Below are 18,001 nucleotides of genomic sequence, written 5' to 3' on the forward strand. Positions count from 1 at the left end.
AGGGCGAATCACTGAGCTATGTCTTGATTGGAAATTAGAAAACCGGGTAAAGGAGAAGAGCTATATAACATCCTGGATTATTGATGGAAATGGCCACCCCACAGGTTGGCTCTCTCGTCTTCCTTTCTTCCATGTCCGGTATCTATCGAATGACTAGCTCCATATATCGCTCCATACCCCAGTTAACACCAACTACACCTACCTTTGCCCCTTCTTCTTCGCTTTCCTGGTGCCATCATATAGATACGTATACTAATACAAACGGGTTTACAACCGACGGCCTGTTACTCGTCCTCGCTCTCCATGTCCTCGAAGCCTTGCATCAATTCCTTCTCCAACGCGTCCATGTCATCTTCACTCACACTTTCGATCTTTGGCCTTTTCAAGTCTCCCTCCTCCTCCTCTGACTCATGCGTTCTCTTGACTGAGCCATTGGCCTCGCTTTCTGGGACTTCATCATCCGCATCCTCTTCATCATCGTTATCAGACGACAAAAAGTCCTCCACTTCCTTGTTCAAATCGTCCCAGTCCATGTTATCTACCGTCTCATACGTCTCCTCTTTCGCAACCTCGGGCTGAGGGGCCTTCCGCTGCAAACTCGTCTTGTACTTTGTAATCTCCGCTTCCGACAACTTAACAAACCGCTCCTCAAATATCAAGTACTTGCGCTCGTTGGCCCTTTCCCACTTGGAGAAACACTCAAACAACCAGTCGGGGTTGACGATCTGGCAGTCAGGCAACTCGGATCGCGAGTATCGCACCTTGAATGTACCGGGGTTCTTGCAAATCACGTGGGTGACATAGTCGTACGGCTCCATCACAACCTGTGCACCGAAGGAGCGGGCCCAAATGACAATATCCACCGTTTCAGGGTTTTTGTTTAACGGTAACAACCCCAGGAAGAGGAACGTGAGACCCTTGAGGACGTCACGCTTCATTGCAGGCATTACCGTCGCAATTTCGGGCCCTGGCTGGTGCCCTGAGTACTGTTCGTAGAAGCACTCGTGGACCTTGTACAAAGTGTTTCCGAGGTTATCCAACTCGCCGTCATCGTCAGAGAGTAAGCTTTCCTCGACAGGATCGTCTGGGTGCTCTTTAGCGACGATACTGGTGAGATCTTTCTGCAACTTTGCGAGCGGGCGCTCCTGCTGTTGGGCTTCTAATGACGCAGCGCGTTCGTGGTCGCGCACAACCTCCTCCTCCCCCTCCTCTTCCCCTCTCTCCTCACTCGTCTCCTCGGTTTTGTCATCTTTGTGAATCTTCTCCTCAAGCTCCTCAATCGACTTTCTCCGCTTCGACGGGCCGATCAACAGGTTGAGCTTTGGCAAAAAGCTGGAGTTAATGTCCCCAATGCCCACAAAAAAATCATATGGCACCACCTTAATGAGATTGTCGCACCACTGCCACACGTCACCTCTATCGTCGATAACCACCACCAAGGATGTATCTACCGGAAACAAGCGCTCGAGCGACTTGTGGGTCATACTGCCGCTCTCATCACGCGACAATATACGGTCGCCGAAGAATTTGCCTTCAGGATCAATGATCTTGGCCACGTTTGCTGCGTAAGTCCGCGTGGCCATGGTATAGATGTGCAATTCGTAGATCTTCGATACCCGCTCTAAGAACTCCCCCAAGCCGGGACGTAACTTCACGTAGTACCAGGACTTTATTGGCGGCGGTTTTGGCCCGGCATAGAGCGGAGGCAATACAGGGTGCTCCTCGAGCGAAAACGCTTGCACCCCCTCCAAAGCGCTATGGTTGGGGTTTGTCTTATCATTCATCCACTCGCCAACGGTGGGATCGACCGTCGCGTGGATCACGGTCTGGTCCAAATCAACCACGAGAATCAACTTCTTGGCATCGAGCAAGCGCTTGGTGGAGGTGTTTTCCACTCGCTCCGCCTCGTCAAGCGAGATCTTCAACCCCGCGGTGTCATGGGACATCGAGATCGGTGCTCTGTCATCGTATGAATACCCAGAATACGTCTTTTCCTCTTCCAAAGAGATCCCGCACAAGGCGCAGAGTCCACCGAATTGCACCGCGTGCGCGCACGCCTCCAAAACCTCGGCGAGAAGCTCGCCAGCGTAGCCAATCTCCTGGCCCTTGCGCACGTGGAGACGTACAACTTTTCCGGCCACCGGAAACTCAAAGTTGCCGATGAGTTCCACGCGCACTTTTTTCTTGAGGTATTCGGGGATTGCCTCACCGATCACCTCCTGCGTTGGGTCGTCGCGGTACTCCCAGTATTTGTATCGGAGAAACGGTGAATTTTTGGCAACTTCCGTGCCCTGCTGCGCGTACAAGCCCTCAATCGTCACCGGACACTGAACCCACGCGGGCAATGTAATGGGCGTCGCTGTGTGTTCCATTGTATGCTATAGATGGATGCTACTAAATTGCTAGCCGAGGTGGATAGCTTAGGCAGATAGCTAGTTGAGTGTCAAGTCCGATATTGAGTATTCAGATATGAGTGTCCTAGGCGTGCTCCGATATGACCCCGTAGATATGTCTAGAGAATGACCAATGTAGTGGCTGATGGTTTCAAGGTCTGGAATGGATATAAGTTGGTGATATTTATATATCTGCGATGGATACAGGAAATAGCTCTATATCTGCAATGGATGTATGTGTATAGTTTATTTCTGAAATGGATACAGATTGGATGGTCAAATATCTCCGAGTTGTGTATTGTGGTGTGGTCAGCGGCTGAATGAAAAACACTGCGCAACATTAGGAAAAGGTAACGACTTTGGATGCGAAGCTCAGATCCGGCATATAACTACGCAAGAATCGTGCCAGGGCCAGGAGCTGGAAAAATAATGGGGCCAGTCTTAAATGTTGTATGTATCCTGATTTAAAAACTAGTATACTACGTATATTACATTTCGGGAATTCACGGTGAGTAAATACTAGAAATATACACAACCAGTAATTCCAGTGTTTCCAGTATGTGTTGCCCATACCAAAGGCTGTTTAATACCCGAAAACGATGGATTTTGCATTGCTTGTACCAGGAACTTGAGTGTGCGGATGGCAGGTATATTAAAGGTCACCGGCAGTCTCCATAGCTAGTTATTCGACCGCAAGACCTAAACTTGGTATAATTGCACCATTCTAGTCAGGAACCTCTAAGGGGTCATATCTAGGCAAATGCATGTTTTTGTATGTGGCAGGATAACCACAAATTGCCATACAATCAAGAGATCAGCTCATCCACAGATTCTCACATGTTTCATTCTCTTCCCTTTGAAACCTAGAACTAAAAAAAAAAACCCACACGCCGAGAAAATTTCCACCCCCGCATTATCCCTATGAACCCCATTTTTCAGTGCGTTATTCGTTATTATTAAATCTAAACCTCCTCGAGCAGAATCATATCTCTATCTTCACCACTATCCGCTTCCTGTGAAACTGAAACCACAGGAGATGGAGCTGCTTCCACTACCGACTCGCTCTGTTCTTCCTGTGGCACCACTAGCTCACCTCCTGACTCGTCTTCCAATATGCCGGAATTGTCGCCGCCGACCTTCGTGCTACCAGAACCGGGGCTGAACGAACGCTGCGGCTGAGAGGGGCCACCTTCTTCGTCCGACAGGGGAATGCCATCTTCGTTGGGGTTCGTTCTCCCAATGAGAGTTGCCCGCAAATTGTCGTCTTCTTCTTCCTCGCTTCCAGGGGCAGCATCCGAAGGATCGAACTCTAAATTCAAGTCAAATCCGTTAACATCATCGTTGGCATCATTTTCCTGGTTGTATTTGGCAAAGTTGTCGCGCTGGTCCTGCTCGATCTGCTCTTTCTGCTTAACCAATTCGGCTGCCTTCTTGGCCTGCTTCGCCAATTTCCGTCTCTTCAGATGCTCTGCAAACGAGACCTGTTCGAGCACCATTTTGTACTCGGAAGACATGATGCCAGCGACGATATCGCCGATGGGTTCGGCCTCCACGTGTGGCCCGGGGATCTTGGCGTACGGGCTCAACAACCGTTCGAGCTTTCTAAACACGGCATCCTTGTCTTCATTAGCTGTATTTCCGAATTCCTCAGATTGGTCCGAGAGCGCAGCGATTCGACGCTTGTTCAAACTCCTCAACCGTTTCTCCGCATACTTGAGAATGTCAAATTCTTTGCTCTGTGACGCAGAAGAGGCACTGGCAGGAAAAGTCGTCTCAAGCTTCACAGAATTTTCCTTACCATTACTAACCTCTGAAACGACATGGGCTTCGGTTTTGGCCAGTTCTAGGGATATGGGGAACTCCACTGCCTCTCCCAACTTAATACCCGCCTCTTCAATAACCACTCCTTCGTTTTCCGAGGTTGCGGGACTGTTAACAACCAGAACCTTGTCAAACTGAGCATCCACATCAGAAGCCTCATCTCCGCTTTCTTCAGAAGCAGCGACAACTTCGAGGACCGCCTCCTTCTGCTCCTGCTTCAACAAGAGACTCATTAAAGCACCTTCCACAAGTCTGCTCTCGTCCACCAACTTCACCTTCAACTCTCGCATGTCTGTTAACCGCTCTACATATGTCGGGGTCGATCTGTAGGTATGGCGCGGTGGGAAAAATGGAAGCCACAGCGGGACGTAACCGTTGGCACCGTGGGTGGATGTCTCTAAGCTGGTGTTGTTATCGGAGGGGTGCACAAGATCAGAGATGGCAAACGAGTAGGCGTTGTTAAAGAATGGAGCCGACGGATCTGACTCTGAAACTTCCTGCTCGAGGATATTAGAACCTGCAGCATTGTGGAAGTAGCTTCGCACCAAAGCAGTGGATTCCTGGGCGAGCTCAGAGTAGTATTTGACCATTGCAGTGCGTTTTGGGTTGGCAACCTTATCGTCAGGGCTCATGAATTTCTGATATTCATCGTACTCCCGCACTAGCCCGCATTTGAAAGAATCCGCTTCCACATTGGAGTTCTCCAACCTGAACATTAAGTACAAATCCTGGATTGCCGGGTTATGTCTTCTCTGGTACTCAGTGATGTTGTGCAACTTACCAACCAACAGGGATAAGTAGGAGGTTGCTAAGCAGGACAAATGCGTCAAGGCATCCTCCGTAAAGAACTCGATTTCCAAGTAACTCTTCAAGTAGGTGGCAATAAGCTTACTTACCACATTATCTAACTGTGGGAAGGCGGAGGTATTCTCTGTGGAATAAGACGCAATAGAAGGTAACTGGCGGATATACTCCTTGTCAGATGCAGTAGGAAGGGTTACTTTTGGCCTGGGGGCGCTCTGGGACGAGGGTTCAGGCTTTCCGTCTGCTTCTATCTTAGCTTCAAATAATTCAGTTTGTGCTGGTCCAGAGACATCTGTAACCTTGTCAGTATCCTGGGTGCACATAGCTTCTGAGGTACGGTCAGACGGAGCCTTGTCGACCCTTTCAACCGGAGTATTACCTTCAGTATTTCGAAATCTGGCTCCCTGATTTTCAGTTGTCCCATTTGGAGACACGTCTTTAATTTCACCAGGTATAGACGGGTTGTGTTTAGCAGGCGTAATCACAGATTCAGCCGCGGTCCCAACCAGGGGTGAAAGGTCTGAGGTCACAAAATCCACTGCGATCTCATCTTCCATCTCCGCATCCTTGGATTCATCAGCAACTCTTTCTGTGTTCTTGGAGTTTTCAGCTGTAGCTTTTGTAGCAATTTCTTTGGAAGCACACACAGAGACTTCGGTGACAAGCTCCTTGACATCCTTTGTGATGGTGCTCAATTCTTCCGGTGCATCCTCTGTACTATTCATATCGCCTTTTTCGACCTCTATCACATCTTTTGAGCTGTTGAATACGTTTGTTTGGTTGTCTGACATGGCTATATCGTTATCCTCAGATACACTGACTGGTCCATTATTTGTATCCTGGTTTCTATCCCGTGTATCAGCGTCATTCATGACTATATCTTCGGACTCGTTGCCACCTGCAAGAATAGCGTCGGATGTGATTTGCTGCTCCACTTCTTCCAATTCAATCATCGGCGAATTCAACGATGGATGCAAGCCTGGTTCTTCCAGATTACTCGTGTCACCATTGACACGCACTTCACTATCGAACTTGGGGATTTCGTCCGGTAATAGGGGCATTGGCGATACTGCACTTCCTCTCGTAGCGCGCTCTATGGCATCGCTTACAGGTAGTGGTGCTTTATCATCAGACATTACCAAGGTTCTGGAATCCCTCTGTGTCGGTTCTGGAATCTCCTGCGGTTGTTCCGGTGTAGTCGCTTCAGACATCCTCGCCGTGACTTTTGATCTGTGTATATGTGTGTAGACTGTGGATCACAAGTCTATGCTGAAGGTTTGAGTCCGATCAATCTGTGATAGGGAGCGACAAAAGATGGATTAGCTGTATTTCAGCGTTGAACGATGATTCCAGAAATGGAGACTTTCATATTCACAACAGTGGAGACTGAAAGAAAATCCTGTACAAAGCCAGGTCAAAGCAGCGACAAAAGTCGTGTGACGAATTGTGGTTAATACACGACTATCTACCCGACATTTGATGAAGTCCAAAGCACGAATCGATAAACGTTCTCGCCAGTCTCAAACAGAAATGGAGCGGCTAACACTTTCAAATCGCGACAAAGGCCAGATGTTAGATGATTATGAGCTTTTTGTTAAGCAGTTCACATTTCTCTGTTTTTGAGTCTTTTTGGGGACCTAAAAGTATTTTGATCTACTAGCTAGTACCTGTTGAAATCGGTTCTGTCGCACGTCTAAAGTCCGATTGGTGTCTGCTTGAAGAGTGACTTACGATGCTTTAGAGGAACAGTAAACAATATCTCATATAAATTTCAGTATAATCAAACGCTGCTTTACTGGGAGAACCAATTGCCTGTAAAGGGGTATGAGTTTCCCTTACTCTCATTATTGTGGTATATCTAGTAGGTAATAGTGATACTATTAGCCAACTAAAAGAGAATACTTTTCATCTGTGATATACACAAGAGAAGGGTGGTCGGAGACCTTATATACTGAGGTAGATACGATGCCAGGGTATCCGCTTATCGGAGATAATGAAAGTCAACTTCCGTATAGTTAAATAGCACCTTTACTACAATTATCCTCAGTATTATAATGCAACGAATCTTCTTATTCCCGTATTCAAGATCCTGATAACTTACCCAAAAACTCAACAACAATTACCAGCTATCGCAAATGATTTATTCCAAACAATATTAAGCAGTAGATTGCCAAAAACCAACAGCATCTTATGGTTGATAATTACGTATATCACGAACTGTGGGTTATCCATCATTCTCAGTGAAATACCACTATGAGTGCACGCTTTTTATGTCAGAGTTAGAGAGTTGTTTCAGGAACCTTATGAGGTTCCAGTTGAGGCTACTAGGATTGTTTGATAATGAGTATCTGAAACTAATCCTGTCGCATAAAGCAAATGAGGCACCGAAGAAAGCTATATAAGGAAGTAGTTTTCCAGATCTAAGAATGATCTTGGTTTTAATATTATCTTTATTTTTGTGGAAGATCACGATAAGTAACTTGTGAATCAATGACTGATTACAACCCCCCGACTGGAATACCAACAGGCGCTGGAACCCTGACATTTTAAGCTTCGTTCCTCATGGCCCAATGGTCACGGCGTCTGGCTACGATTTGTAACCACTTCTGGAACCAGAAGATTCCAGGTTCGACTCCTGGTGGGGAAGCTTATATTTTTCCATATTGTAATGGAGTGTATTTTTTTCTGGAAAAATCCAATTAAATTGGACTGGTTACTTGTTTATTGGTCTTTGGTTTTGTTGTTGTCCGGGTAGATGGGTAAAGCTTCTTCCTGGAAGCACCTGATCGTCCAGCTGGTTCGTTCTATGTTCCAAGATTAATTTTTCGGATCACGCTATTTTGAAACTCTCCGTCTGAAGCTGCCATCGTGTCTAGAAGACGAAGACGCGTATGGTTTTTTTTTTTTTTTGGGGATGGGCGTGGTTTATATTGATGATAAATATGCCTTTCTAGTGTGCTTCTGGCCAGGGGCGTGGTTTCGCCCCCGCCTCGTACAAGTGGTTTTTGGTTGTACCTATTAGAGAATGTCGCGAATGTGGGTTAGGTGCGCCCAGAATGTGCTGTACTGTTCCAAACGAGGAAAGGGTGCGATCGACTATGCACCAACTGGTCGTGAAGAGGCTAGGGGAGCCAGGGGGTGGCGGTGCAAACTCATAATCACCGTCGCTGCTTTGCCACCAGACCTGATACGTGTGCCGTCAAAAACTCCCCGCCAATAGCGTGAGTCATCTCAATCGGCCTGTTCCCACCTCTCCCTAAAGGGCTCGTGTTCCTGAACCCCTGAATCGGAACCGTAACCAGCAACATAGCCGAGATTATCAATGCATACATGTAGATGCTTGTCACACCCCTTTTTGCGCCTTTGTCGCAATTTGTTCGCTCAAGTTCCAACAAAGGATTTAATAAATTTCAACGAAGTAAATTTCAACCAGTAATGCCGTACGTGTTAAGGAAAGGAAGCCCATCTGCCAGTTGTTATGCATTGTTCTGTATGAAGCAGGATTATGGACCGATGGGTCCGGTTACTCTATTAAAAACGGTTTTCTTAGTTCCTAAAATCTACCATTTATACTTTGCAAACTGTGCCGAACTCACGGATTTATACATGTGCCATTTTGACTAATGTGGGGCCAGCCGTATGTGCCTATACTTTGATTTACTCGAAGGACTAGCGGGCTACGGTGCGCAAAAGTGGTAATTGATATGTGAGACGGCCTTCTGTAAATGGGCAAGAATCTGTAACATTAAATGTACCGATTGCGAGTGTCTAGGGTATTAGTTTGAAACTAGCGTATATCAGCAACACAGTTATCAAGGCTAGATATCGCACTGTAGGAAGTGACTGGGCCAACTCTAATCATTCTTAGTGGCAACTATCCCGTGTTAAGCCCATCGAGCATCGAGGAGAAAGTATTGGTGCTGCAACGGTCAGCGACGCCAGACTACGCGGTTTAACGTGGCTTGGCATTTCTGTTGGACCACGCGGTTGCCATGTGGCAATTGATACTCCTTTCTAGTCAAGCCTTGATAACAAAGACATAAAACAACCCGTAGTAATCAGGAAAGAAGCGTGTACATTAAGGCTGAACCTTTTACATTGTTCTCTTGCGCCTGTAGCTGCATCGAAGGATTTGCTCCTCATACTTTAGTAAGAAGATCAGGTGTCGGCTACCTAATCTGCACCTTAATGCACGCTTGTGCCGTGTGCAGAGCGTCCTGTCTGTATTTGTACAGTTGTTGTGGCGGTGCAGAAACTTTGCAGCTTCCTATTCCCTTCCCTCTAGGGCATAAAAGACCATTTGAGGGACGGATTAAAGATGTCCAAAATAAGCTGGCCAGTGCTTCAAGTATATAGTATTGAATTCAGAATATTGTGTCGCATGCGATAAACATTCTGGTTCGGCTTGCTACGCATACCTGGCTACACGCAATGCACGCTGGAAAAGCGCAAAATCGCTGGCGACAGGCGCGAACTGCCAGCAGTACGAGACCTAAAAGGGCACCGCCTGCGTACCGCTACCGCAGCCTTCGTGACGCTAAAGTTTTACAGCCGATTTAACTGTTTGTCTTAGCGCTACCTCCACACTTGTGTTTATCTCCCTTCAACTCGACACGCGCTATTCCCGTGGGTTGCTAATCCGATCCCAGCACTTACACGTACTCGATACCATCTGCATCCATACCTTGCAAGGATCCGCCAGCAAATCAAATACCCAGGCGACGCTATCCCTTCACCGTGTACCTACTACTTCCATCCGTGCCACTAACACCATTCCTCGGGTTTTTCATCATCGCTTCTAACGTAAGCACGCTAGCCCTGTCTTGCCAGCCATCGAGGACAAATAGCACGCCTCCAAGATACCACTAAGAACTGTTTCCAAAGCCTCTGCCTTCTAAGAATAAGCCTGTCATTTCCCTCTGGGATCCACCTTTGTCTCTGAATCTATCTGCTCTTGTTGCGCGTTTCCTCGCCGTTATAGTTTGCTTTGAGGACCGGATCAGATTTTGCCTGCTTGAGTCGCTCAAAGTATCCACCGAAACTTGTTGTCTAGCACTCTACGCACGCTTCGCATAACATCCATTTTTTCACACTCTGTTTCTCGCTCCGGACGAAACCCATGGATTATAATACTGAAGGCGACTCTACGGGGTTGCCCATGCGCGCCCACATGACCGCCATCAACTCTCACCAGTTCCTGAAGCGCAAAATATACCTGCTTATCCATGCCATTACCACACACCTAAAAAAGTCCGGCGCGTGCAAAACCAAACACATCATGCTCCCGTTCCGGCCGCAGTTCGACCAACTCCAGCTCGAGGCTATACTCTTCCAACTCTTCCCCCAAGGCAGGCTTCTCCGCGACTTCCAAGCGTGGGAGTACATTCTTGTGGAGTACGACGACTATACACTTCTTGCGCTTCTCAAGTATATTTGGTCGCGCTTGCCTTATGGTGAGGTCATTGGCTGGGAAGCCTACTACGCCTTCAGACGCCAGGAGCGTGAGGCCAACTACCCCCGCGATGCGTTCATCACGATGATGCCCAAGTGCCTCACTTCCGCGTCGCACGCGTCGATCGTCTACGACTTCATGGACCTCCTTGTGTCCATAGCGGCGCACTCCACCAAGAACCAGATGAGTGGCCGTAAGATCTCCAAGTTGAGTGCCATCTGGGCGTTTAACGCTGCCGCACCCGAGCAGGTAGACGGCCGCATGCTGATGTTGCTTCCCACGCCCACTTCCATGGACTTTCCCTCGGATGACATGACCTTCACCAAGGGTCTCAAGGCCTGGGTCCCCGCCACCAACGCGATGTTCCACTTGATGTTGTCGTTCTTGCGCTCCATGTTACCTCCGGACCCTCAGCAGCTGCGCTTGCCAAAGTCACTCAAGACCTTGCTCAGCTCGCACGCGTATCCACCGCCAACTTCGCCCAGCGAAGACTTGGCGGTGCTCCTCAAACCTACGACCGTTAAGGTCCCAGTGTTGACTGTGAATACCACCCAGGCTTCGGTCTCGCCGCGCGAGCTCATAATGAAGGTCTCTGACAGCATCCAAATTCTCTCGCAGAAACATTCGTCCAAGTACGAGTTCCTCTACACCATCTTTAAATACAAGTCGTCACAAGAGATTGTCGAGCAGTTGTCGCCCGGCTCGCGGCGCATCTGGGACATGGCCGAGGACGACGAAGTATTTACCCACGACTTGCACAACGGCTGGATGACGACCGATAACGACTACCGTGACGAGCCGATACAAACCCCGGTGCAGGCCATCACAGAGATATCGACACTCGCCGTTAACGACTACGAGATCTGGATATGGTTGTCATCTATCTCCGTGGAGGCGAATACCGCTATTCGCGGCATGTTTGGACGCTCGCTCGTGCTAGAATTCATCAACCCCGATACCAGCAGCGTCTCGTGGGTGGTAATCGAGGAAAAGGTGTTGCGTGAGGGACAGTTTCGCAAGCTCGCGAGCAAGGTGACGGACCGCGAAATGGCCATGTTGAAGCGTTTGCAGAAACAACATCCGGATTTTCGGGAAAACCGCGCCAGCGTCCTCGTACCCCCGCCGTTACCCGCGAAGGATTTTTACAAACCCAGGGCGGAGCCACGGTCTTGGGCCGGGATGGAGATGATGGAGCCCGGGGTTGCCATAACAAAGCCTGGAATAACCGTGACGAAACCTAAGGCGGAGAGACCTGTGCAGGGACTGAAACCGGTCAACCGGACGGAGACTATGAACCCGGAGGTGGAGACTGCGAAGCCTCTTTACCAGGATCTTCTCCCTCTGCTTGACTTGGTTAGTTGCCGGTTGTCCATAGCCGGGATGCTCAACGAAGTCAGCTCGACCTACTCGCTGGAGATCGCCAATCGGCCCCGGTCTCAGCCGATATGGCTCACAGAGCAGGATTTGTACCTGGACACTCGCCTCCACGAGCTGACAACCCGGCTTGACTTCTTGCACGAGCTGGTGGAGGACCTCCGCACACTGTACTCTGCGACGTCCTCGTCGCTCGAGGTGGACACGGATGACGTGTACCAAAACTACCGCACCATCATGGCGCGACTCTCGGAAGCGACGGCCACCACTGGCTCATTCAATAGCGTGGATGACTTTGACACCACCACCACTACGCCGACATTGGACGGCAAGAAGCGATCATTAGATCTCGACGTGAAAAGCGTTGAGAAAGAGACAGAGAAGCCGGTTCCCGACCTGTTCCACTCCGCGTCGCCCCTGGTGTTCTCCAGCTTTGATCCACGCGTACGCTCGCTCGATCCCACGCGGCAAAACTCGGTGGGCATGGCGTTTGACTACGACCGGCGCAACAGCGAGGACTATGCCTCTCATCCGTCGCATGCCTCTATCTTCAACGCCTCAATGCTTGCACCGCTGGTGGAAGAATCTCAAGCGCGCGAGGAGGGATATACGCAGGCTTCTACTCCTATCCGTTCGATGCTCGATCTCCAGCCGCGGCGGCTGCTGACTTCTGTAGTGCCGCCAGTCAAACCATTCGATGCCCCGCTGGGTACCCGTCCATTTGACACGCCGAAACGGTCGATGGACTCCTCGAAACGCTCCATGCTCGGTGTGGTGGATGCCACCCCGACTCCGCAAGCTCCCCAAGCGCTCGATTTGGATACGCCTAAACGCTCAATGCTCGACGTTGACTCTGAGAGGTTCACCCCGCCGGCTCGCTCCCGGCCGACCCATTCGATGCTCGATGTTCGCCTGTCGGTGCTTGAAGCTCCCTCTGTGGTGCCACAGCTCAGTAAGAAACGTTCTATGGAACCGCCCTTGTTGCTTGCTCCCGCGGAAGCCGTTCCAAGCAAATTACCGCCTGCACCGCCGTCGAAAAGCACTGATGTAGTACCGCCTACGCGCAACAAGCACAAACCACCGAACATTGACATCGGGCTCGCCGTAGCGTACGGCCCAATCACTCCATCGCAAATTATCGACCAGTCGCCACAGGTGCCGCGGTTGCACCGTGCGGGGCCACTGACGCCGCTTAGCGTCCAAGTACTGACACAGCCGCCGTCGCCCGTGGTTCCGTTCTCCAACACCAGCGTGCTCAACCTCGGTCTGAATCTTCTGCGCAGCGGGTCATCTCAGAATCGAGTTTACTCGCTGGGGATGCTGCGGAACCCGCTGCGCAACAGTTTGAACAAGGCAACCCGCCAGAGCATCATCATGGCACTGAGCTTTGCTCCAGGTGGCCCGACAACACCTACAGACCCTAGTTCACTCCCCGAGCCAAACCTCTCCCCGACGCCGCGTACCCTCCACTCGCGCCGGAGCACTACCGGTTCACCCATGCGCGATAGCTTTGCTCTAAGCGACTACCTAGGCTTGTACGAACACGACAGTGGAAACTCGTCGGTGCTTAGCCGGCGTACTAGTGTCTACGTGGCGCTGGGTATAGGCGTAGTACCGCGGCGCAACAACTCGCAGGCTTCGCTTCCGAAACAGACACTGAAGCTGTTGATGCCCGCGGCTCGGGCTCGCCGCGCCTCGTCACCCTCTGATGTTTGCTTCAGCCAGCATTTCCGCGACGAAATCCGCGAGGACATAGAGCGGACTCCTGCCAGATCTGTCTCCGATCTGGAGCTCTCTCCCGGAACCCTCCGCCAGGGTGACAAGACTCCTGACTTTACACGCGCAGAGTCCATTACCCCGAAGTCCCTCCAGGACGAGGTAAAGCAGAAGAAAAGCCTCCCGTTTGAAGACGATGGAAAGGTGTATGACAAGAAAATCGATGAGGAAGAATTAGAGAATGACTTTTTGCAGCACTACATGGCCTTGTCGCCGGAAAAATCAGCATTTGAGACGGCTGGGGCGCAGGAGATTATAAATCCGACCGATGTTCCCCTTCCAGATATGCATCCAAATGCACCACCAGCACCAACCAAGAGTCCAGAGATAAATAGCTCAATGGGGGCTAAGAGTCTAGCTGATGAGGCGGAAAAGGTAACGTCTGTAGCTAGCAGTTCGATTGAGAACCCAGTGCCACCCAGAAGCCTACTTGATGAGAGCTTGACCGTGCCACCTGTGCCACCTAAAACCGCAGTTAAGGAGAGATCACCGGTATTAAGCAAGAACCCAGCTAAAAAGGCTCCGCCCGTACCAACGAAGAGTCCAGTCGAGGCGATTCACGCAAATCAAGAATCTGCCAACCCTGCCGCTCTTATAAACCCAATAGAGATGTCTCTGCCGCATGAAGCCCCATCAGCTAAGGAAAACGTTGTTAAAGGTCTTAAAATCAAGATCAATGAGGTAGTTACTGCACCGGCAGTTACTTCTGGGACTTCTACCTTGGACTCTAAACCACAGATCGTGAAACAAGTGATTGAGATCCAGCCTATAGCCAGGAAAGCTCCAGTCCGAAAGCCCGTCGCTGAGTCTCCTATCACTCCTTCAGAAACTTCAGTAGCAACGTCTCAACCATCTCTGGCTGCGAGACAAAAGCTCCCGACCGATTCAAACGGAAAGGTGGCGGCATTGCGTCTGCGCTTCGAGCAGGAGATCAACCTGTTGAGCCAACCGAAAGAACGCGAACTCCGCAGCGTGCGATCCTTAGCTGCCCTCGTGAGCCCTGCCGGTGGACAAGTCCCGTGGGCTATAGGATCTGCCAGTCTGTCTCCAGAGCCACGGCCAGAGGTACTAGCCAAGCCTGAGGCGACTACCGAAGCGAAATCTGGACAAAGAGAAACAAAATTTGATACAACTTTCGTTGCTCCTGCTCCAATTTCTGTTACTCCAGTACCTGCTGAGTCTGCTTCTCCGATGGATGTTGTACCTATTACCAAAACTTCTTCCTCGATTCCTGTTACTTCTCCTGTGCCTGTTTCTACCTGCCTTTCAGAGTCTGCTTTATTGCCTAGAGCCCCCACTGCTTCTTCCGGAACTTCCTCTTCTCGTGACATCTTGGTGACGCCTCCTCCCACCCCGCCTCCAGCACTGGGCACTGTTTCTAATTCGACATCTGCTTCTGTGAGATCTGTTCGTCGCAGAGCCCCAGAGTACTCCGACGATGAAGACAGCACAGTGTCAAAGGCCTCTGAGGAGGTTGTGTCGGTTTCGGATCTGCTGGGCAAAATACTACCAGAAATGAAGCAGGAGAAGGGTCTGCAGATCTCACCGGAGCTGCTCCTCAACGCCAAGGAAGACATCTCCGAGACTGCCTCTGACGTATCAGTCGATAGTGCCGGTTTGAAGGAAGGGAGTCGTCGAATGCATGGAAGCAAGCCCGATCGAAAATCTCATCACTCGGGCCCACATCCGCAGGTTTCTCATAGTTCTCACCCCCACCCCCAGGGGTCCCAGCCGTACGGTCATGCACCTTACGGTTATTACCCATCTGGCCCGCTGCCCCAAGGTCAGCACGTACCCCAACCGTATGGTTACGCTCCTCAATATGCGCATTACCCTCCACCTCCGCCTCCTGGAGCGGTATATTACTACCCGCCTGCTGCTGCTCCGCCAGTGGCTTCTCCGGGGGAGAATACGCTCCGCTCTGGGTCTGGAAAGATGCCTCTGCACATGTCTAGATCCCAGCCAGCATCAGGACAACCACATGGTTACTATCCCCACGGACCTCCTATAGGGTACGCCCCAGCTTATCATTATCCGCAACATCCAGTCCAGCTTCCACCTAGACAGGGAAAGTCTGACCAAATCATTGCGATGATGCCGCAGGTCAACCACGGGAAGCCGCATGGTGGCGGCGATCGAAGCGGAGCGGGGAAGAAGAACTTGCGTTCTGCAATCACCAACGGTGACTTTGGGATTTAGGAGCGGAATCAGTGGTGTAGTCGTAAGTTGAATACGGTTTATAGTGAATGATATTAAAGTTTAAGTAATCTTTGGCTACAGCTAACAGAGTACCAGGACAAAGTGTAATCACTTGAGGACTCTTGTGTATAACATTCTAGTTTATGCCTTCTCTTGTCTATACAGGTAGGAATGCCGAAGCTCCCTCTGTTATGGCTGACAATAAACATGATTTGAGGCATGATTAAATTTTAATGCGATATTCCATGTTTTAAAGCGTCATTCATCGATAATAGCAGAGAATCTGAGCTTGAAATTACTGTAACTACAATAACGCGCAAAAAGGCCGGAGGTTTGATTTAAATGCGGGTGTAAAATTGGCTTCTGCTATAATTCGGGTTTAACAACCAAATTATACCAACACTTAGTGTGGTGTATAGCTGGAGATTTGAGTAGTCTATAATAGCCAATGACATTTCGCAGAAAAGATTTAGAGTATATATCTGATGGCTAGATTATTTTTATCGAGCTTCGGATTACCGGCCACTCTGTTAGCTTGAAGTATTGTTACCCATGTATACCTCGAAGGAACGAAAAATACACAAATGATATCGGCCGTGTCAGACCACTTGATACGTCTGCTTTAATACCCGCTTCTCGTAATTAAATTTAAACGGCTGAGTTCCCTCTACGTGCAAGGCTTTCCTTAAAACAAACCCTCGATTACGTACACATAGCTTTGTGTTCAGTCTAAAGCTATCGCCTAGTTATTCAACAAGTGCTCAATGGCGCCCTGGACGGAGCCACCGCTTCTTCTCAAAGCCTGCACATTGCTATCAAACTCAAAGAAGCCCATATCGTTCAACTGTCTCAACTGTGCCTCGTATCTAACCTCTGGCGGGGTGTCGTCCACTGGCGCTGGCGCACCGCCCATACCACCAAACTGCTGTAACAAGTCGTATGGATTGGCAGCACCGGCGTTAGTACTATTACCACCCATACCGCCCATTTGACGTAACAAGTCAAAGGGGTTGGCACCAGCACCAACACCGGTGGCGGCATCGGAGTTAGCACCCAAGAAGGCAGAGAAAGGGTTGGCTGGTGCTTCGCCTGCAGTAGAGGTAGTCCCAGTAGCGCTGCCTGGCATGGGGAAGGAGCTAGCAGGACCCCCAGCGCCTCTCTGCATGCTCATCATGCTGCGCATCATCTGCGGATTGCTCAACATGCTCTGCACAAACGGCGACGACATCATGGATCTGACCTGTTCTCTGTCCATCCCACGCATCATAGGGTTCTGCTGGATCATCATGTCCAACATTTGTGGGTTGTTCAACATCATTTGCATAGATGAACCAAATGCAGGGTCAGATATGAGTTGTTCTAGCTGATCTTCCGAGGGTAAACCCCCAGAAGCGTCGAGCAACAGGGATACATCAGGCATTTGGGCACCGTACCCGGCGTATCTGGCGCTGGTAAGGTCATTTAAAGGGCTCAACCCCTGGCCAGCAGCGATCCCAGACGGAATATTATTGGATTCCGGAGTTGCTGCTGCAGGGGCGGCGGCAGGGGCTGCCGTCTTTCTAGAGCCCACCAAGTGGAGGGTGTGGCCGTTCTGGATATTGTAGGACTCAACCGTCTGCTCATCCTTCAAGACTCGTCCGGAGTAGATCAATCTCTGGGTCTCGGCCGGAACGTCTGAAACCTTGGCAACTTCTTGCTTCAACGCGGAAATTAATTCCGATGGGGAAATGGACACCTCGTACTTCTTATCACCGGAGGATCTAGAGGTTAGATGGGCACAAAAGAGGAAAGAGTCGTAGTACTTACTTGATATTAATTGTGATTGGGTCAGACATAGGTATATATTAAAGTAATAAGGATTGTGGGAGGGGATATCACGATGGCCCTGATAAGTGCTTATCCAGCTTCGTTTTGGCGTTCTCTCCACGAAATGGATTACCCGGATATCGCACTTCTGGAAGCTTCCAGGGCAGGACAAGGAGACTGCGAGAATAGGGGAATGGGTCATTATTTCGGGTAATAAAGGCGGAGACTCGTGCATTATTCGTTGGATAATTATATATATATTAGTGCATAGTTTTGACCATATATTTTTTAGATAAAGGGTGTATTAAGGAGAGATGGATATTTCAAACGTAACCCGATTAATTGCTAGATCTGGACTAAAGATCAAGTCACGGTT

At 49.7% G+C, this 18,001-nt stretch overlaps 4 protein-coding genes and 1 non-coding gene across 5 annotated transcripts; 2 read left to right on the top strand and 3 right to left on the bottom strand.

Moving 5' to 3' along the window:
* Positions 1–220: 220 nt before the first annotated feature.
* BABINDRAFT_80643 (protein serine/threonine phosphatase) lies at positions 221–2,474 on the bottom strand. The gene has a single exon (XM_019132726.1). The coding sequence runs from the start codon at positions 2,370–2,372 to the stop codon at positions 285–287; it is 2,088 nt and encodes a 695-aa protein (XP_018988412.1). The 5' UTR covers positions 2,373–2,474; the 3' UTR covers positions 221–284.
* A 415-nt stretch (positions 2,475–2,889) lies between these two features.
* On the bottom strand, positions 2,890–6,349 carry BABINDRAFT_159546 (uncharacterized protein). The gene has a single exon (XM_019127727.1). It carries the CDS (start codon positions 6,227–6,229, stop codon positions 3,356–3,358), a length of 2,874 nt encoding a protein of 957 aa, XP_018988413.1. The 5' UTR covers positions 6,230–6,349; the 3' UTR covers positions 2,890–3,355.
* Positions 6,350–7,574: 1,225 nt separating this feature from the next.
* BABINDRAFT_t29 lies at positions 7,575–7,665 on the top strand. The gene has a single exon. It is a non-coding gene; the product is annotated as a tRNA-Arg (tRNA).
* A 2,472-nt stretch (positions 7,666–10,137) lies between these two features.
* MSB1 (Msb1p) lies at positions 10,138–15,819 on the top strand (the record flags this gene model as incomplete). The annotated part of the gene is made up of 1 exon (XM_019132332.1): positions 10,138–15,819. One exon carries the CDS (start codon positions 10,138–10,140, stop codon positions 15,817–15,819), a length of 5,682 nt encoding a protein of 1,893 aa, XP_018988414.1.
* A 742-nt stretch (positions 15,820–16,561) lies between these two features.
* Positions 16,562–17,654, bottom strand: BABINDRAFT_5954 (ubiquitin domain-containing protein DSK2; the record flags this gene model as incomplete). Its single annotated transcript, XM_019132333.1, has 2 exons — positions 16,562–17,579; positions 17,626–17,654. 2 exons carry the CDS (start codon positions 17,652–17,654, stop codon positions 16,562–16,564), a joined length of 1,047 nt encoding a protein of 348 aa, XP_018988415.1.
* Between the last annotated feature and the right edge of the window lie 347 nt (positions 17,655–18,001).

Source organism: Babjeviella inositovora (genome assembly GCF_001661335.1).
Source record: "Babjeviella inositovora NRRL Y-12698 unplaced genomic scaffold BABINscaffold_1, whole genome shotgun sequence".
Lineage (NCBI taxonomy): Eukaryota > Fungi > Ascomycota > Pichiomycetes > Serinales > Babjeviella > Babjeviella inositovora.

Bases quoted from the DNA above. Each gene is read 5' to 3' on its own strand.
- BABINDRAFT_159546 (XM_019127727.1), bottom strand. From the start codon at position 6,229: ATGTCTGAAGCGACTACACCGGAACAACCGCAGGAGATTCCAGAACCG.
- BABINDRAFT_80643 (XM_019132726.1), bottom strand. From the start codon at position 2,372: ATGGAACACACAGCGACGCCCATTACATTGCCCGCGTGGGTTCAGTGT.